The sequence below is a fragment of the Esox lucius genome, chromosome 4, assembly GCF_011004845.1.
Source record: "Esox lucius isolate fEsoLuc1 chromosome 4, fEsoLuc1.pri, whole genome shotgun sequence".
Taxonomy (NCBI): domain Eukaryota; kingdom Metazoa; phylum Chordata; class Actinopteri; order Esociformes; family Esocidae; genus Esox; species Esox lucius.
This window is the reverse complement of record NC_047572.1, coordinates 25,725,567-25,747,158: the sequence shown is the minus strand read 5'-3', so window position 1 is coordinate 25,747,158 and position 21,592 is coordinate 25,725,567. Positions and strand designations below refer to the sequence as shown.

Sequence of the window (21,592 nt, the reverse complement as noted above, 5' to 3'; positions counted from 1 at the left end):
TAGGGTATGGACCGAACAAAAATACATGTAAAAAAAAAAAGCTATTGTGATTGTCAAGAAAAAAAACCCACTAACCCCCAAACCCACATTGTAGGGTAAATCCTTGCCTCTCAGGCCAGACTTAAAGTATAATATTCTAGACTCTAAAAGGCTTGCTTGCGAGCCGCTGAAACGGCAAAACGCTGAGCTCAGCACTCTCCCAGACATGCCATGCCGGGCCACTGCCAGCGTATCTTGTTTCAGAGAACATTTGGTTGTATTGACCAACAAATCAAGCTACTACCTCACCGCGGCAATTTCTCAACATTTGTTGCATTCACAGGCCGGAGGGCTGAGGTGGTGGGGAGGAAGAGAGTTAATGGAATCGGCCATCTATTCACAAACCAGAGGTGAAGATTGAGGGGCATCATCCCACGAGGTATCCATGTCAATCTGCTGGTGAGCAGTTAAATGAGAGAATGTCACCCTTACCCAACTAATGACTTGAACCGGCAGGTGCTCGACCAGGCTCAGGAAGTTGTTAGATTACAGGAACTACACCAAACCACTGACCCCTAGGAGACGCCTGAACAACATCCATAACACACATTTAAAAGCAAGCCAAACGTACACATCCACACAGGCTTATATAGCAGGCCAGACGTACACATCCACACGGGCTTATAGCAGGCCAGACGTACACATCCACACGGGCTTATAGCAGGCCAGACGTACACATCCACACGGGCTTATAGCAGGCCAGACGTACACATCCACACAGGCTTATCTAGCAGACCAAACGTACACATCCACACGGGCTTATCTAGCAGACCAAACGTTTACGCTCTGGCCATGTTAATATAGGATGAGTCAACGGCATTTAGAGTTAACCGGAGAGTTTCATCGGACATTGACTTAACAAAATATCAACCACAAAAGCCCAAAATAACCAAGAGTCAACAGTGAATCATAAGACGCTACAATAGACTAAAGCCAACGTTTCCTCATGACATCACGCAGGCCAAACAGACAGATCCTGATCGACTGACTGATGACTCCTACACAGATGAGAACTCTATTCATCACTTGGCATATTCTCAAGGCATTCCAAATGCACCTAATTTAAAACCAAATCTGATTATTAAAATGACTAATGTGAAATGAGTCACCACAGCGAGAGTGGTGACGGCTCAATATGATGTCGCGCAGATGCATGCGTAGAATTAAATACAAAACTATCGCTATGGTTACCGGTTGCACAGCATGCGAGCAACCATCTTTTGCCTGGCTGTTCACTTGCCTGCCCGGCTTTAAGGCTCCACTCAGCATCAGTCTGACCGGCAGAAGTGACCAGGGTGAAAGCCAGTCTAATGATGAGCTAGCAGCACATAATGTAATGACATTTCTCCACGCTGTTTGCAACACCCAGGTGCGTACACAGAGGTCCAGAAACACACACACTAAGAGTACTGTGGGACCAAACCACTCCGTGTCCCAAATGACAACCTCCCCCCTATACAGTGTACTTCTTTTGACCCAGGCCCCAACAACTGTGACCCTGTGAATGGAATAGGATGCCATTTGGGAGACGGGAGGAGAGAAATCACAGCTCGATTCCCTGAGTGCCTACCTCATTTGCAGCTAAATGTCAACATGCGCAGCTTCCACCCTGACAGGAGGCCAGAAGGAAGCCACAGGGAGAGCGGTCTGACAATGACCCAGCCTCACCGCTGCTGTCCTGGAGAGATCAGCACTGTCCACACCCACGTCAAATGACACCAGTGCCTCTAAATAGACCACTGACCATGACCATGACCAGGGCCAGTCTACGTTACAGTGTCAAATGACACCAGTGCCTCTAAATAGACCATGACCAGGGCCAGTCTACGTTACCGTGTCAAATGACACTAGTGCCTCTAAATAGACCACTGACCATGACCAGGGCCAGTCTACATTACCGTGTCAAATTACACCAGTGCCTCTAAATAGACCACTGACCATGACCAGGGCCAGTCTACGTTACCGTGTCAAATGACACCCAAATCCCCATCTAGTGCACTCCTATTAGCCTGGGCCCTAAGGTATATTATAGTCTACATGACAGTAAGGCCCCTAGGATAGTGCCCAGTACAGGGCTCTAAATCTAGGCCAGAGCCCATACAACGGGCTGTGAAGTGTGGTGAAATATAAATGGACTAGCTTATGTACATGGACGATACAGTTGGTTTCCCTGGGATACAGTAGGATGGAAGGCCACAACAGAGACCGCTAACTCTCCATTTGGAGTTGTTCTTGTTTGGCCTGTCCTTCTGTGGTACAGGCTGCATCTCCATTTGTGTCTCTTCGTTTGTACCGAAAACGGTCCAAGGCCTCTCCCCCTCAGATCTTCCAACCCAATGGGGTTTGAGAGACGACATAAGGGGAAAGTTGCTGCTGTGCTGCGACGCCAACTACAGTCTCAGGAACAATGACTTCTGTATACCAGTCTGCTGTCATCCTCCCAGACCAGTGTCAACCAAGCAGGCTGGAAACAGTGGCAGGAGACAGAGACACACGACAGACATGACAGACTTAAGTGTGCATTATTACTACCGTGCGGTCACAGTTCATGCGCACGCGCAAACCCAGACAGACAAGTGCACGGCCAGTCTATCCTCCGCCACATTCTCAGGCATTGTCTCTCTTTAATCTCTAACCATGTTCAAATGGAGTCGATTTGTCAGAAGAGAGGAAGTGTTACAACTGGATGCGGAACATAATAAGGACATTACGACGGTCCAGGATGTAGGAAACACCCACCCTCCCTCATTCCTGCCTTCCCTGGGAAAACGGTCTCCTCTCCCCCACCCAGCCAGCCGAAACCTCCGTGTCCCTGAGCAGGTTGAAACCTGTGTGAAGATAAAGAACGAGGCCTGCAGTCAGCTGCACCCAGACTCCCTCTGACAACCTACTGCTCCATTTGGACTTTACTACTGCCGCTTTAAAAACAAATAAAAACAATCCGCTCAGATTGTTTGTTGCGACCTGATGTTGGCAGGAAGTGGTGGGTCTGTAAGACGCGGCTGGCATAGTCAGGTAAGCTGAAGAGCAGCTCTGGAAAAATTAGGATGAGAGTGTAAATTAACTATTGAAGAGTGCGTTGTACTCAGTGGTTTAAGACGCGGTACATGTTGCTACTACTGACCAGAACCACAAGGGGTCGTGTTGAAAAAGAGTGCACTGTAAGATTTGGGATATAGCATGTGTGTATTGGTTCCAGAGACAGGACCAACTACAGAATTAATCTAATATAACGGAAGGCTATTTCACATAAACACTGGCACAGAGTCCAAATGCAAGTTTAAAAAAAATACTCTGTACAGTGTCTGGTACCACACAACAAAAGACAGCACTTATCAGAAGATCCAGATGGTGTGAGTGCTTCCTTCAAGGTGGTCCATTGCATTGTTGAAAGTATAACAACCTCCTCTGCTACTACAATACATTTCACCATTACAATAGCCACACACACACACAACCCACTCAATCCCATTGCGTAAACTCAGGAGATAAAAGATGGCGTGAGGATCCAACTGAAGCGGTCTTCCTCAGTCCAGCCATGACTACTATGGGACGTGGTGTCTGGGCATCCGCTCAGACTGGTGCCATGACACCATGGTGAAGATAGCTTGGGCAGGCAACGGGACAAAGTCATCCCACATTAACCATATTGGACACAGAGGAAAAAATAATCTGTTTTAAAGTGAGGACATGTCCAGACATCCTCCATAAAGGGCAAAGTCTTAGATGGCATAGATGAGTTTGGTCCAGGTTAAAAAGTGTAGCTGGGTTTGGTAGAAGTTAATATCACTAAGTCTTGCTTAGATTGGCCCAGGTTAAACATAGTAACAGTGTAGCCCAGTTTGGCCCAGGTTACATTATCTCTCCCAGAAAATGTGGAGGGGCCCTAAATTGCCCTCCATTCCTCAGATAGCCCTGTACTTCAGAACAAAGCCCTATTAAGACGCTGGTGAAAAGGGTGCCCTACATAGGGGACATACATGGTACTATTGAGGGCTCAGACTGAAAGGCCCGACGTGATACAGCAGCAGGCAAGTAGGGGATTCCTATGCAAAGCACATCGGTATAACCTAGTCTGTTCATTTTTCTTGCATTAATGTTGGAAGATGTCAGGAAAATCAATAGATTGAAACCTTGCATGTACTGTATAAATAGCTGTGGGTCAATACAGGCTGTACCATAGAAATAATGAATAGAACGAGAGCCGCCATTCAGCTCAATGAAGGCATAATGGGGAGACTGGCAGTCATTGAGTATATCGGAAAGGAGAAAGCAGGAAGTAAAAGCAGGAAGTGTCACCATCAAACTGTACTGTCATTTGTTGAATCAACTCCGCTGATATTACAACCAACAGAGACAGGGATTCAAAGACCGTTCTAGTCACTCCAGGAGTAAAAATTAAATGTATACAGTATAGCGTTGATTATTTTACCCCACAACATTGTATCTATACACTGACAATGAGAATTGTTTTAGACACAGGTATAATAGGTTTCACCAGTCACACTCAATGTAATGGTACCACTCAGTCTTCTGGGAAATACAAAACACTCACGTATGATATGCAAGTTGGGATGTATAGCACACGATTAACCTACCACTGATGTTTTCCAAAGAACTGCATTTCACGTTTTTACGCTTATTTTAATGGCAGTACTCGTTCAAAGACGCACTACAATGGCTCCAACAATGAGCATCCTGAACTGTAGCCTACCTGCCTGGAAACACAAACATTCACTCTTAGCTTGAGATATTTCATACCTGAAGATCTCCTGAAGTGTTTCTGGGTCTTTACGTAGTTTTGTTAACGTGTGGTGTTTTCAATGTCAGAGAATGTCAATGTCAGAGAATGTCACAATAAAATTAATATTAGAGAAAAGTATAGAATTGTGAACCAAGTATCAGCATAATATTGTATAGCAAGGGCCCAGGCAAGTCCCACACCTAGAAAATACTTTTAAGTTCATAATGGCTGGGAGTGTATGCAGGCTGCCCACTGTTTAAATACCAGCTTAGAAATACATGAAATTATGAAATCCTGATTGGCTGAAGATTCCTCAGTAAATATATCCCAGCTTACGTAATCAATAGTCAATCAATGTAATGACAAGGGACAAGCTAATTTGTCATTATATATAGTCTGCTAGTTAAATAGTCTGTTAGATGGCAGTTAATCCACATGTCTGTCAATCAACATTTGAATCGGTTTCACAATAGTACTCTAGAATAAAGCCATTTCCATTTCAATGCACTCAAACTAGGCACCTGCACAACATTCAGGTCCAGTGTTTCCCATTTGGAAGACATTTCAAATACATATCATAAGCAACTCTATTCAACACGGTCATTAAATATTAACCTAAAAACAAGCCACGCCAACCTGTTCCTTGCATTGACAATCTGATCATTCGTACACAGCAGGCAGGCCATTTTTCAACATTTAACACCATTCCCTATTCCGGTCCATCTAATCCCTTTCAGGGCTTTTGGAGATGGACCAGATTCAAACCCACAGTACGTCACATTGTATGAGCCCTCCAGGTCTAGACCTCCGGCCATCTAGGTTTCGATTGAAAGATTAACACGCGGAAAACAGCGGCTGTATTCTGTAGCCTATATAGGGCACTACTTTCGACCAGGGCAGTAGAGGTTTAGTGCCAAACATAGGGAACTGTGTCTGAGGCTTCAATGGCCCAGGCCCTGGAGGTGCAAACACAAGCTAAGAGCTGTGGGCCAAACACTGGTGGCAATGCCTGACAATGGAAAATGCAGAATGGGTTGACATACCTCAATGAGCTTGTTGGCATGCTCACGGAACACCTGGGCATACTCCTTCACCTCCTTCTCATTCCCGTTCTTGGCCGCTTCAATCAAAACCAGCAGAGGGACGTTGGTCTCCAGGAACGAGTCAGAGACATGGTCCATAACCGCCTTACGAAGCTACATAGGAGGAAGAGAGGGAGATATGGTTTATATCAGCTAACGCAGATAAGAGACAGGGAGTGAGACATGGTACATAACACTGGAGCACTGTAAACAAGCAGTTAGGTTTAAAAACGTCAGCCAAAGACCTAAAGGAGGCAGTCAATGAACAAAAAGAGCAAGGCACTATACAAAACTAATCCAAATTAAAATACCTATCACAACTGGTCAAATTTTTATGAAAAGTGTATCTAAAGAGATTGCACATTTTGACAGAGAGTTTAGGATTCGAGAGACATTATTTGTTTTCTTTAAATTGTATCACTACTGCTGTCGGAATGTTTGCTTTAACAACTGTGATAACCATCCATTCCAGCCAATAAAGCACCTATTGAATTGAGGGAGACCCGCCCGGCCCCCAGGAGGCACCCCCCCACCCCTCCCACCAGGAGGCACCCCCCCACCCCTCCCACCAGGAGGCACCCCCCCACCCCTCCCACCAGGAGGCAAACACCCCCACCCCTCCCCCCAGGAGGCAAACACCCAGAGATCAAATATATGGTCCATAACAGCTGTAGAAGAGGGGGGAATAAAGAGGCCCTATTAAAATAAAATGCTTCAGTACACATATACATGAAGTACCTTTCCTCATGAGGACTGTTTAGAGCGCAGCACAGGGACATCCATCTACAGGCACAAACCACCTCAATACATCACCCTATTCAATGTGTATAGTGTAACACGCATTGGGCTCAAGGCATAAAAAAAAGTGCACTATAAATTAAACAGGGTGCCATTGGGGACTCCATAACCCAGGAAGCAACATAGAGGCAGTCACGGTGTCATGTAGTCAGGTATCGCATAGCAGGTGACAGAGACATCTGGCCGGTTATATCGGTTAACAAGAGGAGAACATTAATATATTCTGGCACCGGCACACAGAAACACAATAACTTCACATGAATGGCCGATTTAAATCGTTGGGGGGGGTAACGTGACCGTCTATATTAAGCTTTCCCAGATATCGAAGAGGAGACGATGGGGGAGGATCAACGGGGGTAGTAGACAAACCCACCTGTCTGCGGAGGTCTCGGGTCTTCTTGGTCATCCTGTCGATGGCAGTGTTCAGAGCATCACTCCGGTCCTTCCGGCCAGCCTGGGGAGAGACAGGGAGAGATTAAAGGCAAGCTGACTGACCCCCTCAGGGACACACTCAGGAAGTAGCCACAGATCTATACGATAACTAACAGATGTACGACCCAGGCATAGACATTTTAAACAACAGATTTTATGATAAGATATGCATCTTATTTCACGACGGACACGGCTGTCTTTCACTGTCAATGATATGATCACCAGAACAAAGAATACTATATAGAAAGTTAAATTCCAGCAGATATTCCTGACGGAGTAGCGCCATAAACCGATAGACATTAGAGATTATAAATAGTGTTATTAAGGGCAGTAACAGTAGAAGAGATAGGGAAGACGAACAGGGCAGTAATATAATGACCTGGATGGGCTCTGGCCAGAAATACATCCCTACATAGGAAAAATGGTGGGATGAAGTTGAATCAGATTCTTATGCCCATCCACTGAGTTTACACACACAATTTTTCACATAATCAATACACACACATCACTCCATGTCTCCGACTCATATGCCTATACTGATACTGGTCCAAATGTTAATCTGACATGTGCAACTCCTGGAAACAGGCCAGAACAACACAAATTCACTGACCCGGCATCCACAAATCACCACCATAAACCACCCCCCCCCCCCCCCAAATCACATGAGCACACACTCATCCACACATACAACCATTCACTCATTAATGCACACCCAAGAATAAACCAGCCATACGCGCCCAGACTAATCACTTGTGGGCACAGAGAGGTCTGTCTGTGCGCGCACGCGGGGGGGGGGGGGGGGGGGGGGGGGGGTCTGCCCTGGCAGCTCAGCCGACACAGCCAATGAAATACGGCCACAGAAGTGATCAACTCCCACCCGCCCCAGCATCGCAGAAGACCAGGGGATGCCAGGGGTCTAATCCTCTCATCTCATGGGGGTGAGTTAAAGAAGACCAGGGGATGCCAGTGGACTAATCTCTGGTTACAGAAGCCAGCTCACTGGGTCCCCCTCTACTCCAATCTCAATCCAAGCATTCCGGTCATGTGTATATTTAGGGCTTCTAAAAAAATTATTCAACTTTTCTATTTTCTACATGAAAGAAAAACCAAAAGAATTAAGTCTAGGTCCCTAGCCCTTCATGTCATTACGGTAGATAATAGCTGTGATACCGTTGGAATTCATGCCATCTCTGCCCTCACAGCACAGAAAGCCTCTCACTCATCCTCCCACTGGTTTTCATTTCTACTCCACTCCTGCTGAGCGTCCCTGAGGATGGATTTGGGTATGCCACTTTTTCAACCAGTAAAGTAGGACTGTAGAGAAATGTCAACTGAATGGACACAGAGTGGTCCTTTGTGGAGCCAAATGATCACAGCAGATTCTTCATATTGATTCTTCCTCTTCCTGCTCTCAGCCAAGCCTGGCTGCCTTATGAGCTTAATTGGCTGACCAATTAGCTTTCTCGGAAAGATGCAGTTATTTCCCTGTTGTGTTTTCTCTAACGGCGTTCAGTTTGGAGATACAGATCCGGATGGGGAAAGCTAACACAGCCCACGGGAGCAGGAGGAGCGGGGACAAAGTATGGAAAAAGTGTCTAAAAGGTATTACCACTTTAAGACTAATGCACTTTTATAGGCCTTCCCAATGGCACTACGCATTGGTGTTCGAATTATTATTCCATTCTAAAGTATGTCAGGATGCACACTCTGTCATACGCACTCAGGGTCCTCTTTCATCATGTCGGAATGAGGGAGAGAAGCACGCCTGCTTCTATCAACCGATTCCAATTATCACTAGTTTTGAGAAACGGCGCACACATACAAGTTTGTCACTTCGCAAAAGCAACGTTCAACATTCAAAAACTAATTTGTATTGGGTGGTAATATATTAACCATGTTAAATCTGACTGCAGTATTTCATTTGGGTTGCGTTACCTCACAGGTGAGGGTAAGAGAGGAGGAAACGGCAAGAATCCAACTTCCACCATTTCTTTCTAAATCACAGGCTAAACATTTACATACATTTTATTCTTCCAACAGACAACGACGATGCAGCATATGGTCTCACTCAACACGACTGTTTAATTCAAAAGTTCCTCTGTGTCCCTAGATATAGTTACCCAGTCATCTGCTAGGAGTGGCATGTGCACATTCTCCAATAAGCTGAACATTGGAATATTCCTTATAGCGCAGTTTCCTGCAGTGGATATTGGTTGCTGTCTGCAGTTCTGAAATATAGGCTACTCTCCAGCATGCACGGTTTATACTAGTTTGCACATTATTTGTACTTGAATTTCAGTTCTCAGTTGCAAGTGGATTCAACAAAATTGGGAAACACATTGGGAGCCATGTGATTGCTTTTAATATTTGGTTATTAATTTCTCAGAAAGTGGTTTAAAGCATCCAACAAGTAGGTTTTGCTAAAACAGTGTTCAATGTAAGAAATAAATTGATGTTTTAAATTTCGACTAGCAGACTAGTCCGTCAAGTCTCAGTTCAGAAAAAATCTTAGTCGAGACAGCCCTGGATTGATGGGTGGTGGTCATCTTTTAAAACTAAGCAGTGGCCCAAGCAACAAATTGCTTCGTACTGAAAGCCAACTTCAGAAATTGTCCTTATAAGAACGATTGGTGATTTTAGTGTTACACTCTTAGAAAGACAATGGAAAGAAGCCAACACCCACACTCAAAAAGACAAAGCAAACACAATGCTATGCTTAACAAGCTAACCAGTATCAGGGCGCCATGATGTCATTAACAAGCCAGCAAACACGATGCTACGCGTCGCCATAATTATCAGGTAAGGCAGGCAGGATCCTAATGAAATGTGACCCTTGGAATATGTTCAGCGAGGGCACAATGAAAACGGCCACACTCTGGTCTTTCAACGTGGGAAACCGCACAACCACGACACCCACAAACCCACACTAATTCCTCTGACAGCTTCAGTTCAGCGAGAGCAGCTAATGAGATAATCAGGTGCTGCTGATGTACGATACAGTTTGCGTCCTAAATGGCACCCTATTCCATAGGCAGCACGCTACATCCCACCATGGCCCTGTGGGCACCATATAGGGAACAGGGAGACATTGGGGACTCAAACAGCCAAGACTGATGCTTGGTGACGGCACAGAAGAAAACGTGCTGAAATACACACGGGTGAGCCTAGGGGCGTAATGTAGAGGAGTCATCAGTGCAAGCTTGTAATAAAACAAATGATGTGGTTGGAAGGGCTGGTGGGAGTGACTGAGTGTGCGTATGCGCGAGGCGGTAGGAGGGGTTACAATCACAACAAATCAAGTTGTAGTATCACAGGCAAGGCCATAAATACCGCAGAGCTAATAGGCTGCCATCGCAGACACTAGAGAGAGCACCAGTGAGGGCACGTCAACTACCCTAGGGGTTTAGGCGTATGGCCAGTAAGTGAGAGGTTGCTAGTTGGAATCCCAGAGCAAGTGCCCTTGAGCAGGGCACTTGTCTAAAATTCCAGTAAGTTGCTCTGGTTACAGGAGTCTGCCAGAAAACTAAACATTAAAATGTTTAAAAACCAATGGAGCAAATTCAATGGCATCCTGAAAGACAAAAAAATGTTCACCTCTGATGTGGGTGACATTAAACTGCAATGTTAAATACAGCTTAGATTCCATGAGACCTAAGAGCATTTATTTTAGATAAAAAAGACTTGCTGTCAGATTTGAACCAGAGAAAACGTTTTTAAAATGCAGAAGGAGGACAATGTCAATTGTCCAACGCATCGTGGGACACAGCATACTCCCTGTGGCGACTAAGGTCTAAAGACGTCGTGCTCAATATGCACTGAAGTGAAATGAGTGGTGACATGGGAAGTCTGTCTGAAGTCACTCGGGCTCCATGTAGAAACACATTCTATTGTTCGGAAGCTACAAAACCGTTTGGCCTTAAAGAAAATTCTACTCTCACCAGCAACATCACAATAAGAAGGCAACATTTATCGGGGGCAATGCTAAGTAATAATACGTTGACAAGTCAGATGCAGTCTTTTCAGATAATCCACAAACTAGGCTGATATAACTAGGCAAAAAAACCTGCTAACTAATATCAACATGCACATGCAGCAGGGTTCTCACCTGAGCCCTGACCTGAAAAGCCTACCCCCTCACGGTTGAAAAAAATAAAATAAAAATAGAGCATCCACTCATTGTAGGAACGGCCCCTCACTTGTGGGCTCCAGCAAACAGAGCTGCACTCCAATGCCCTCCTTTGAACTGCGCATCACAACGTCAGAGTCGATCATGCAGAGCTTGGGTTTGGACAAAGGTGCTTGCTAAATGACGGACACATCAATGCCAAACCATCGCTTTAACAAGGGGCTGATGTTGATTTAATCACTAAGTAAAAACACTTGATTCCCACAGAGTGAACTAACAGGGTCAACACCCAGTTCAAACTTGTGCGCAACCACGCGGGCATATCTCCAAGCAACAGTTCAGAAAGAGGCGCACATGGTAGGGAGACGGTAAAAATGTTGAGCAGGCACAGGACAGGGAGCTTGAAAAGAGGTTAGGAAAGGAGGGACTCTTTTAAGACGTAGGCTGACAGAGAGAGAGAGACCGGGGACAAGCACTGAAACAACTGGTATGTCCCCCAGTGATGCAGCTCCCTCCTACCAATATGCTGAACACAGTCAAAACATGAACGGAGCGAGACAGCCACCCCACACCGCCTCTCTAAACAGAACCGGTCTAAATGCACTTTTCTCAGCACGTCTACAAGGATAGGTCACTAATTGATAAAATGACAGATTGCTTTTTGACCACTAGAACATCACCGTACACCTCACAACATGGCAATACCAGCCATTCAGACTTGAGCCCAGAACGGATGCACGTACATCAGCAACAATTAAAGTACCGCAATCTGAATGGATGTGAATTATGTAGCACAGTACTCGCCCCCCCCACCCCCCCCCACCTCCAACATGTACCATAGCCTACATAACTCCTGCTCAGTGGGATTTTCCGCATATTTCCCACTCCCCGCCCCACCGTTCTCTACTACCAGAGTCCAGGCATTCATAAAAGGGACATTTATTTAATAATTGCATTTTGCATGTATACGGCGTGCGTGCGCTCGCGTGCGCATTCAGTTGCTTGGTTTCAACAGGAAGCTGCCGCAACACGTTGGAGATATCAATATTCCGACGGTGACGACTCAGTGGGAAAAGGTGGGGGTGGAGAGGAGGAATGAGGCTTGTGAGCACTGTGAGCAAGTGTGCAAGGCGGAGAGAGCGAGCGCGAGAGAGAGCGAGCGCGAGAGAGAGAGAAACGGCACTGATGATCGACGCCAGGCTGCCACCACTCTGCCGAGGTGAGTGGCTGCAACAAAAGCACAGAATAACATCCCGGCTCTCTGCTCTCCTTTTTTCCTCTCCCACTGGCTGCCTGCGTCGTTTGCTAGCTGGCTGTTCTGAACACTCAGAGCCCAGAGGAGAGGACGGAGCGGCTTGCTACAACGCGCCGGGATCTCTGCAGTAGGCTGAGCGGATCACAGCGACACACCAGCTCTCCTGGCCATCAACAAGTTAGAGGCTGGGACAGAGAATGGAGGGGGACGGTTTGATCCTCAATTAACCAATCGGTCAGACAATCGCAGTGGCGGAAGAAAAAGGAAAGGAGAACGAAGGAGAAAAAAAAAAAAAAAAAAGAGGAGGAGGGAAACCAGAAGCGTCTGCGTTCAGAGCCAGGGTGGCAAATCAACAAATTAAAAAGGAAAAAAAAAACTGAAGGATTCCGGGGAGAAAGAAATGCACCACTTTTGGTAATCTGGGATTAAAACTACAGAGGGAAAGAGGACTATTAGAATCCGACGACATCAACCCGGGACATGGAATTTCTGATTTTGTTTCAATTGGGTGGGCTCAAGAGCATCGTTGCTGCTTCTTCATTTCAGAAAGAGAACAGCCTGATTCCTTTTATGATTCCAACTCAAAAGGGTTTTTCATTCCCCCCTCTGGATTTGTGTTCCATCTGGCTGCTTTGGGAGACTGCTGCGGAAAAGGACAGTTGAATGCAGCCTCCGATGTGCACAAAAGAATGGGTAAGTTAGACCCTTTTATCCAGCGAGTCTGGACCTGAATAGGAACTAGATTGAAAGGGGGGGGGGGGGGGGGGGGTACAGGGCTAATAGGGGTATTCAAGCCTTGTCTATTTACTTTCAATGTCATCGTCCTCTACTCATCCTTTTCTCTTCGAGGGGACAGGGTAGGTCTTCACTCAAGTCGTGATTCTGTTATTAAATGAAAAACACACGAGTTGTAGAACAGTGCGCAGAAGAAGAAAACTGCTAGGTTTTCAAATCTTAACATTAGCATGACATCTTTCAAAGAAAAACGTTCAAAGAATGTTGAAAAGTCAGAACAAAATAATTCAAACAAATAGGGTCAAAGGCACATTAAGTATGGAAGCAGAGAGATGAGGAAATAAATCATTAAAAAGGGAGAAGACAAAAGATCTGTGTCTGATCACAACCAATTACAATGCAGAAAAATGAGCTGAATGCAAACAGCAAGGTAGGGTGACAACACTCCTCCACATCCCTGTGTCATGTACACACAGATTATCGTCAAATGTAAAAAAAAAGGAAAAAACCTCAGAGAGACAGCCCCCCCCCCCCCCCATTCAAAGTAAACCGAACACTCATGTTCATGTGCAGAGCAGTGATGATATGCGGTCGATAGCATGTGAAATTCTGGAATACTGAAAGGGAGGCAGGGAGTGAAAGACGGGGGGCGAGAGCAGGGGGGGGGGGGGGGGCATGCAAGTGAAATATGAGAGCGCGAGAGAACGACAGAGCGCAAGAGAGATGAGGATTTTTTTTTTATGGCGTTACCACCACCCATCGGCAGTAAGTGCTCTGCAGAGATCAGCCTTCCCTCCCCTCGGTTGATTTTGTTCTCTCTAAACCCACCCAGGTTTCCATTCAAGGTGGGCACTGGTGGGACCTGCACCACTGTGCCTGTGTGTGATCAGCATGCTGCTGTGCCTCCTGCCCCCTGCGTCCTGCACCACCTGTCCCCAGAAATGCCGCTGTGAAGACCAGCAGTTCTACTGTGACACACAGGGGCTAGAGGCCCCCCCGGAGGGTGTTGACAGGGGGGCCCTGGGGTTATCGCTGCGACACAACAGCATCGCGGAGCTCAGCCCGGACCAGTTCTACGGCTTCTCGCAGCTCACCTGGCTTCACCTGGACCACAACCAGATCACTACGGTGCAGGAGGACGCCTTCCAGGGGCTCTACAAGCTCAAAGACCTCAACCTGAGCTCCAACCGGATCACCAAGCTGCCAAACACAACCTTCATCCACCTCATCAACCTTCAGATCCTTGACCTGTCATTCAACCAGATGACCGCGCTGGAACCGGAGCTGTTCCATGGACTCCGCAAGCTGCAGATCCTCCATCTGCGCTCCAACTCTCTGCGTACTACCCCCGTCCGGGCCTTCTGGGACTGTCGCAGCCTTGAGTACCTGGGTTTGTCCAACAACCGGCTGCGGAGCATGGCCCGGAACGGCTTTGCGGGCCTCATTAAGCTCAGAGAGCTTCACTTGGAACACAACCAGTTGACTAAAATCAACCTGGCCCACTTCCCCCGCCTGGTGTCTCTGCAATTCCTCTACCTGCAGTGGAACAAGATCTCCAACCTGACCTGCGGGATGGAATGGACCTGGAACACCCTGGAGAAGCTGGACCTCACGGGGAATGAGATCCGGGTCCTGACCCCAGACGTTTTCGAGACGCTGCCCAACCTGAAGATCCTGCTGCTGGATAACAATAAACTCGGCAGCTTGGACCCCTCGGTCCTGGATATGTGGGGGTCTCTGAGTACCGTGGGCCTGTCGAGCAACCTCTGGGAATGTACCAAACGGATCTGCTCCCTGGCCACTTGGCTGAGCACCTTTAAGGGGAGATGGGAACATTCCATCCTGTGCCACACCCCCGAGTATGCCCAGGGCGAGGAGATACTGGATGCCGTTTACGGATTTCAGCTTTGTCAGAATTTCACTGCGCCGCCGCCAGTAGTCTTGCCCACCAGCGCGTCTTCCATGGCCACGGACGCCTGTTTAGGCACGACTGCAGAGGTCACCAGCTCACAGTTTGGAGTAATGCAGCAGACACCCACGCAGGACTTCTACGCAGAGGATTTTGGGAGCTTTACAACTGTGACGAGAACCACCGCCACCACGGCTCGCACCGCCCTGGCAACAACCGCCACCACGGTAGAGGGCGGAGGGGGCGGAGCCAGGGGGGTCACAGAGGACTTCTCGGAGATAGACAACACAGTCTTAACACAGAGGGTGATCATTGGAACCATGGCCCTTCTGTTCTCCTTCTTTCTCATCATTTTCGTTGTGTACATCTCACGGAAGTGCTGCCCTCCGACCCTGCGCAGGATACGCCACTGCTCGGCCATGCAGAACCGCCGGCAGATGAGGACCCAGCCACGGCAGCAAATGGCGGACCTGGCCACGCAGGTACCCTATAATGAGTATGAGCCCAGCCACGAGGAGGGGGCACTCGTCATCATCAACGGCTATGGGCAGTGCAAGTGTCAGCAGCTGCCTTACAAAGAGTGTGAAGTATAAACTTTATTTATTCCCCCAGCAGTAGAAACATATGGGTTGTTAGTCATTCTGACCATTTCAAACGATACAGGGTTTTTTTTTTTTGTTGCTTTTCCCAGTTTATAAAAAAAAAATTAATAGCATAATTTCTACTCGCTAGCTTTGAAAAATGGATGAGATGAGTGGTGTGCGGTGAGTGGGAGAATTAATGACTGGTGGGCGGAATGGACAATGAAGAGATGACTATGACGTAAATGATAATGATGTAGTAGAGATTCACACATTTATTTTTATATGAATACAAGGTTGTTCATATCAAGCTGTGGGCAGTCATTCTGCACAGGAAACTGTTTAGGAGGCTGTTTCTTATATAGTGCCCTATTCTCTACACAGTGCTCTGGTCCAAAGTAGTGCACTTTGTGGCAAATAGGGAGCCATGGGGCGCATTGCCAGGCTGAGAATTGTCAACACTTTAATATTAGTCACAGTATTCTGCAACACAGAAAAGATATCTTTAGCCAAAATGTCTGGAGACTGATCCCCTCGCTAGAGGCACCTACATGAGACGGTTTTAACGACAGACACCGTGACCAGCATCATTTCCAAATGGAAGTGGTTGTTATAAAGCGTAAACGGGGAGGGGGGTGGGGTAAGTTTGATCATGAAGAAAACTGAGGTGCACGGTAGCCACATTAGGTCACTATCACAATCACATTTGGTTAAAGAAGTGATTAAATGGGGTTTGGTTGTTAAATGAAAAAAAAAAAGAAAAAAACATTTTTATTCACATTTGTTTTTTTGTTTTTATTGGAATTACTATGAATATTGAATAAATGTTTATTTATATAAATGTCACAATCTGAATTAAATCACCAACAGAAAATTTAAACTGCTAAACATTACTTGGTTGCCATTTTCTAAAAATGTTCAACTCCTCCCTCCCTCTGTCTCGATTTAAATAGGACCTTTAAATTCTGGTCAATGAACACCTCATGATCACCACCTTGTTTCAGGATTTAATTTGATTCAATAAAGTCCATTGCCTCCCATTAAATGTAAAAGCTTAGCACTGCACGTGGAAAGGTTAATGTCCAATATGCCGCAGCACCCGCATAGCCAAACCATCTAGATGTCTCTCAGATAGGACTTGAAGTGGAAACATTTCAGCTCCTAAATGGAAACTCATTCACTATCATTGCCCAGTGGATGGAGAAAAGGAGGGGCAGCACATATGGCATTAAGAGATTCTAAAAAGACCATTAAAATACACCATTGGCAGTACAACGTAGTTTAACTGTGTTCTACTGCAGTTCATCCATTATTTGACAATTCTGATAACTACTAGAAAAACAAACTATAAAATACACAAAAAAAGCCAAAGGTCTTAAGAGGGTACAGTAGCAGTGTGTAGCCAACTGTCTGATTAGCAAAGTCGCGAATGCTGTTTCGCTACTTCGGCAGGCCTAGTTCTGAACCTGGTTGACCACCACACGGCTGAGAACCAGGTACCACAGATGTGTTTACCGATGCGAAGCACTAAACACACCAGGGGCCAACACTCACACTAGAAGTTTCTGGCGAGGTAGCAAAGGCTTATTTCAAACTAGTAAAGAGTGAAAGTAATGAACAACCAGAAATCCATTCTGCTCTGCACAGTCTCCCTGTCATCCTGAAAATACATTTGTCCCAAGAGGAGTGCCAGTCTTGTTAAGAGCTCTACGCAGCACCAGCGACCCTAATCAGCTCTGACAGCAGCAAGATTGAACCAATTAAGGACAGGCAAAAAGAATCTCATATTCTGTCGCCCAAACCAGTGATCCAGTAAGAATTCTCTTGCTACTGCTGCTGGTCGGCAACTCAAAAACAGCCTTTAGAAATATCGTCCTTCACTCACCACATCAAACTAGAGCAGTCATCTTGGTATACCTCTCTGAGAGTGACTGTCAAACCAGGCTGAAATTTCCCTTATTGTCAAAGGGGGTTGAGATAGAAAGACAAGAAAGCAAAAAAACTGAAACAGGTCAAAATACAAATGGAGAGAAAGAGGATGACGTGTGAACATTCCTGAGCACAATAACATTTTTGTTAAACTGCTGAGAATCTCCAGAGAGGGCAGAGTCAAAGTGAGGCTGGGGCTCAGTGCCGAGGCAGAGAGGAGTGAGGCTGGGGGCTCAGTGTCGAGGCAGAGAGGAGTGAGGCTGGGGCTTAGTGCCGAGGCAGGGTCAGCACATATTGGTATGCAGCACAGAGAGGATGTGCATTAGCATCAGACTAAAGCTGCAGCTCGCCTCGATCCCTCAGCTCTTTGTGCTCTGTTTGGACAGTGGGGGGCAGGGAGCAAGAGCGCGAGCGAGCGGGAGGCAGGGGAGGGGGAGAGAACGGGTAGAAGGGTGGGGGAGATAGAAATGGAAGAATGAGGAGGGAGGCAGAGAGGTTAGGAAGGTTACCAGGTTAATGTCTTGCACCTAAGGCAACGAGCATCCTTCTGGACAGGTAGTGTTATTCTACATGGCCAAGATGAAGGGGAACGCGAGAAGGGCGGCGCACATCTCCCACCTAGAGCACACATCACCTCCTCACATGGAGCGCTCCATATGGGTGATAGGACACCGTTTAGGACACGGGAACCAATATGACAAACATCCCCAAGGAAGCTGTGACCAGGAACAAAGAAATGACAGCTAAGGCCAGACGTCACCCTGGCAGGAAAACCCAATGACTTGCGTTCCGTCCCTCCAAGAGAAATCTAAAAATCAACAAACTGAAATAATGAAACCGGGGGAGAGAGAGCGCGCAAGAGATAGATAAAAATTTAGTTAAGTATGACAGCTTAGGAATTGGCATGGGCTCAGACTTGCCATTTGTTGTGCTGCTCGTGGCCAACGTCTATTAGAAAATAGGGGGAGTTGTTATTTAGTCGCCCATCGATAAAGCTTGGAGTTTAAGTAAACAGGGGGAGAGTCTTGGACAGGATATAGGATGTGTGCACAGGAAGACTGGCCAGCCAGGGCTCTGCTCGACTCAAGTTATTGGGGATGGGATGTGAGGAGGGCGGCGTGAGGGGAGGAAGAAAGCCCCTAGAGGGCGCTGTAAAGTGCCATCTGTGTTGAATAGGCCTTTCTTCTGAGTCAAGCCAACAGAACACAGGCTTTGACTTAGAGCATCTAAAACGTATGCATCCCAAACGGTACCCTATTCTAGTGTGCTACTTTGGACCCGAGCCCTATGGGTTTTTGCAGGTCCTTTTTAATTTTTTTTTTAGAAAAGGTTTTGGAATAAGAACTTAAGTCAGAAGCGGAAAGTTTTGGTTTTTTTACTACACCATACCATGACTTCCCATTTTGATGTAAAAAAATTAATTACAAAATAAGAATCCTACCAAGGCTAAGAACCGCTTAGTTGTCTTTTCCAAAATGTCTTGCATGTTCAACAGAAGTCCAAGCTGTCACACAGATACCATGTTCAGTGGAGGACAGAAGCCCTATTTCTAAACAGAAGGCCCTTATGGATGGACGGGAGGAAGTCAAGAGCGTAAATGCTAGCACATTTATAGGGGGGAGAAAAATGTTGGAAAAACCTTTGACATCCGCACCGTAAAAATATTACATACAGCTTAAGTGATTTAATTGACACCACAATTTGTAGAAATATGCACTCCGGCTTTCTGTCAAGTCAGTGTTATTTGGGTTTTTATCTTCTTGTCACTCTAAAGCCCTGCTCTCACTCCACCTACAGATCCATCTCACGCCACCGCCACCTACCCCTCCCCGGTAACCTCTTTGTGCAAAATGAATGCTTTTATCTTCTTTTTTCCTTTTGTATTGTAATATGTACAATTTCATATCTGTATAGTGGGTAAGATGTGGCAAAACTGAAAAAAAAAAATCTTTTTTTCCCTTAAAACATATATTTTTAAATAAAAATGGTTACAATTAATTTGTTGGGTCTGATTTTCCCACCGTCTTAATGGTTATGGGGATCCATTAGCTCCTGCTCAGGCAGCAAGCACCTCTCCAGTGGTCCCCACAAACACACAGCCCAATATAACACTTCACACCACAATTTTCCTGTGTGGATAAACACCATCAAGTACGTAATTAAAAGCATGAACAACAAATAATAATAAGAAGAAAACAATAACTAGGGGATCGTTATATTCGTCCTGTTTCAAACAAAATATAAGTTCAATTAGCCGCAACTACCTTGCTCAAGGCCAGACTTTATTTCACCTTCTGTTCTCGGGGAACTAAGCAACCTTTTGTTTAGTGGCCCAATAACGTAATTCATTGCTCCATTTGGTCCTGTGCACCACCAGGTTCTGTTCTGGATTAGGGTACTGTGGTGAGACATCGGGCCGCATACTTTGTGCGGTGTTGGGGTGAAACATTGGCCTTAAAACACAGCCTGGACCAATTAACACAACTTCACCTTGATAGTCCATCACTGGTCCACTTGGAGTCAGGACAAACTGACATGCACATCCCTGAAATATTTTCCAGGATTGGGTGTGATGACAAAAAGGACCCTTAGGAATTGTTTTGCATTGACTGTTGTCACGAGAGCACTGACAGACCTGTCCTGGAAGGTGTATAACCATGGCAACAATGTTGTTTACCTGCTAACTACCAAGAGCTGCTTCCAGTGTGAGATGTTTGTCGTTGCTTCGCAAAAATTATATTTGCTCAGTCACCGAATTATTCAACACTCAAATCGGGATTAGGTTTAGTGTTGAGTGAGAGATTTGCCCTAAATACAGTGCTATTTGATTTGTATTTTGGGACCAGCTAATTGCTCAGTAACTAACAGTAGAACTGGAGCCTTGAGTTGAGAAGTGGTTTTAAATCAGTGATGCTTACTGTGCCATGTTCTCTCTGTTCTCTCTTAATTCATCAGAGAGAGCAGCTAAACTACAACAGGAGCAAAGAGTTGACGTGTCAATCTACTACAGCAGAACAATCTAATGATATTATGTTCCGCCCAAGCCTGGCAGCCAAAAACTGTCCTAAATTGTTCATAATCCGGGCATAATCGCTGTTCTATGGACAACTTCAACCATAATCAACAAATTGGTTAATATTGCTGTACATTCCACAGCAGAAGGCTGACCCAGAAGAAGCACAAATGGGATACATGCATTTTCATTAAATAAGAGTTAAATATCAGTTCAACAAACTGGGCGCATCACTGTCTCTTAAAAAAAAAATTTAAACAATGTCAATGACATGGCATTATGTTGCCTATATTGCTAGTGACCTACAGTCTATAGGTCTGTACTCAAAAGTAGAGAACTCTAAAGGATAGAGGGTGCAATTTAGGAGACAAGCCAAAGATTACATGCTGCCCGAATAAGCGCCATCAAATGGCCAAGACATTTGAGAGAGCCGTTTCCAGCCCCAAGGGCTTCTCCAGCAGAGCAGGCTCCAACCATGATGAGAAAAACACAATGATTGACATTGGTTGAAAGTGATTATCTAAACCACTGAGTCACAAGTTTAACAAAACCGGGGACAAAAAAGGGAGGAAAGATGGAATTACCTCAGTATTTTGCTAGAGGCTTTTACTTCATACTGCTTCTTTTTTTTGGTTGAAACTCTCTCGCTCTGTGCTTTGTTACTTTAAAAATGGGTCTTTGAGTGTGTGCACAGCTATCTGGTTCCGTGTGGACGCAGAGGTCTGGAACTACTAAGTGCACTGACTATTATGTAGCGGTCTCTGTTGAAGGGGAGGGGGAAGTGAGGGAGCATTACACAGCAAAACACCGTTATCGAGGAACCAAGACTGACATGGCCTCCTTATAGCACCATACACCCTATACAGCACTTTTCACCACCTATATAAAAACACGACAATTACAAGACAATGTTGTGAAGCCATTTGCGACCAAGATCAAACCAGAAACC

General features: G+C 45.9%; 2 protein-coding genes across 3 annotated transcripts in view; one reads left to right on the top strand and one right to left on the bottom strand.

Moving 5' to 3' along the window:
- The window catches only part of ctnna1 (catenin (cadherin-associated protein), alpha 1), a 132,473-nt gene that overhangs the window by 52,227 nt on the left and 58,654 nt on the right, over positions 1-21,592 (bottom strand). For both annotated transcript variants that reach the window (XM_013133582.4, XM_029119554.2), the window contains exons 9-10: positions 7,037-7,117; positions 5,827-5,979 (exon numbers count right to left, since the gene is read on the bottom strand). In XM_013133582.4, the coding sequence (XP_012989036.3) occupies positions 5,827-5,979; positions 7,037-7,117 (234 nt within the window). The remainder of the gene's footprint in view (positions 1-5,826; positions 5,980-7,036; positions 7,118-21,592) is intronic.
- On the top strand, positions 12,329-19,818 carry lrrtm2 (leucine rich repeat transmembrane neuronal 2). Its single transcript, XM_013133583.3, has 2 exons — positions 12,329-13,169; positions 14,044-19,818. The coding sequence occupies exons 1-2, from the start codon at positions 13,166-13,168 to the stop codon at positions 15,711-15,713; spliced, it is 1,674 nt and encodes a 557-aa protein (XP_012989037.1). The 5' UTR covers positions 12,329-13,165; the 3' UTR covers positions 15,714-19,818.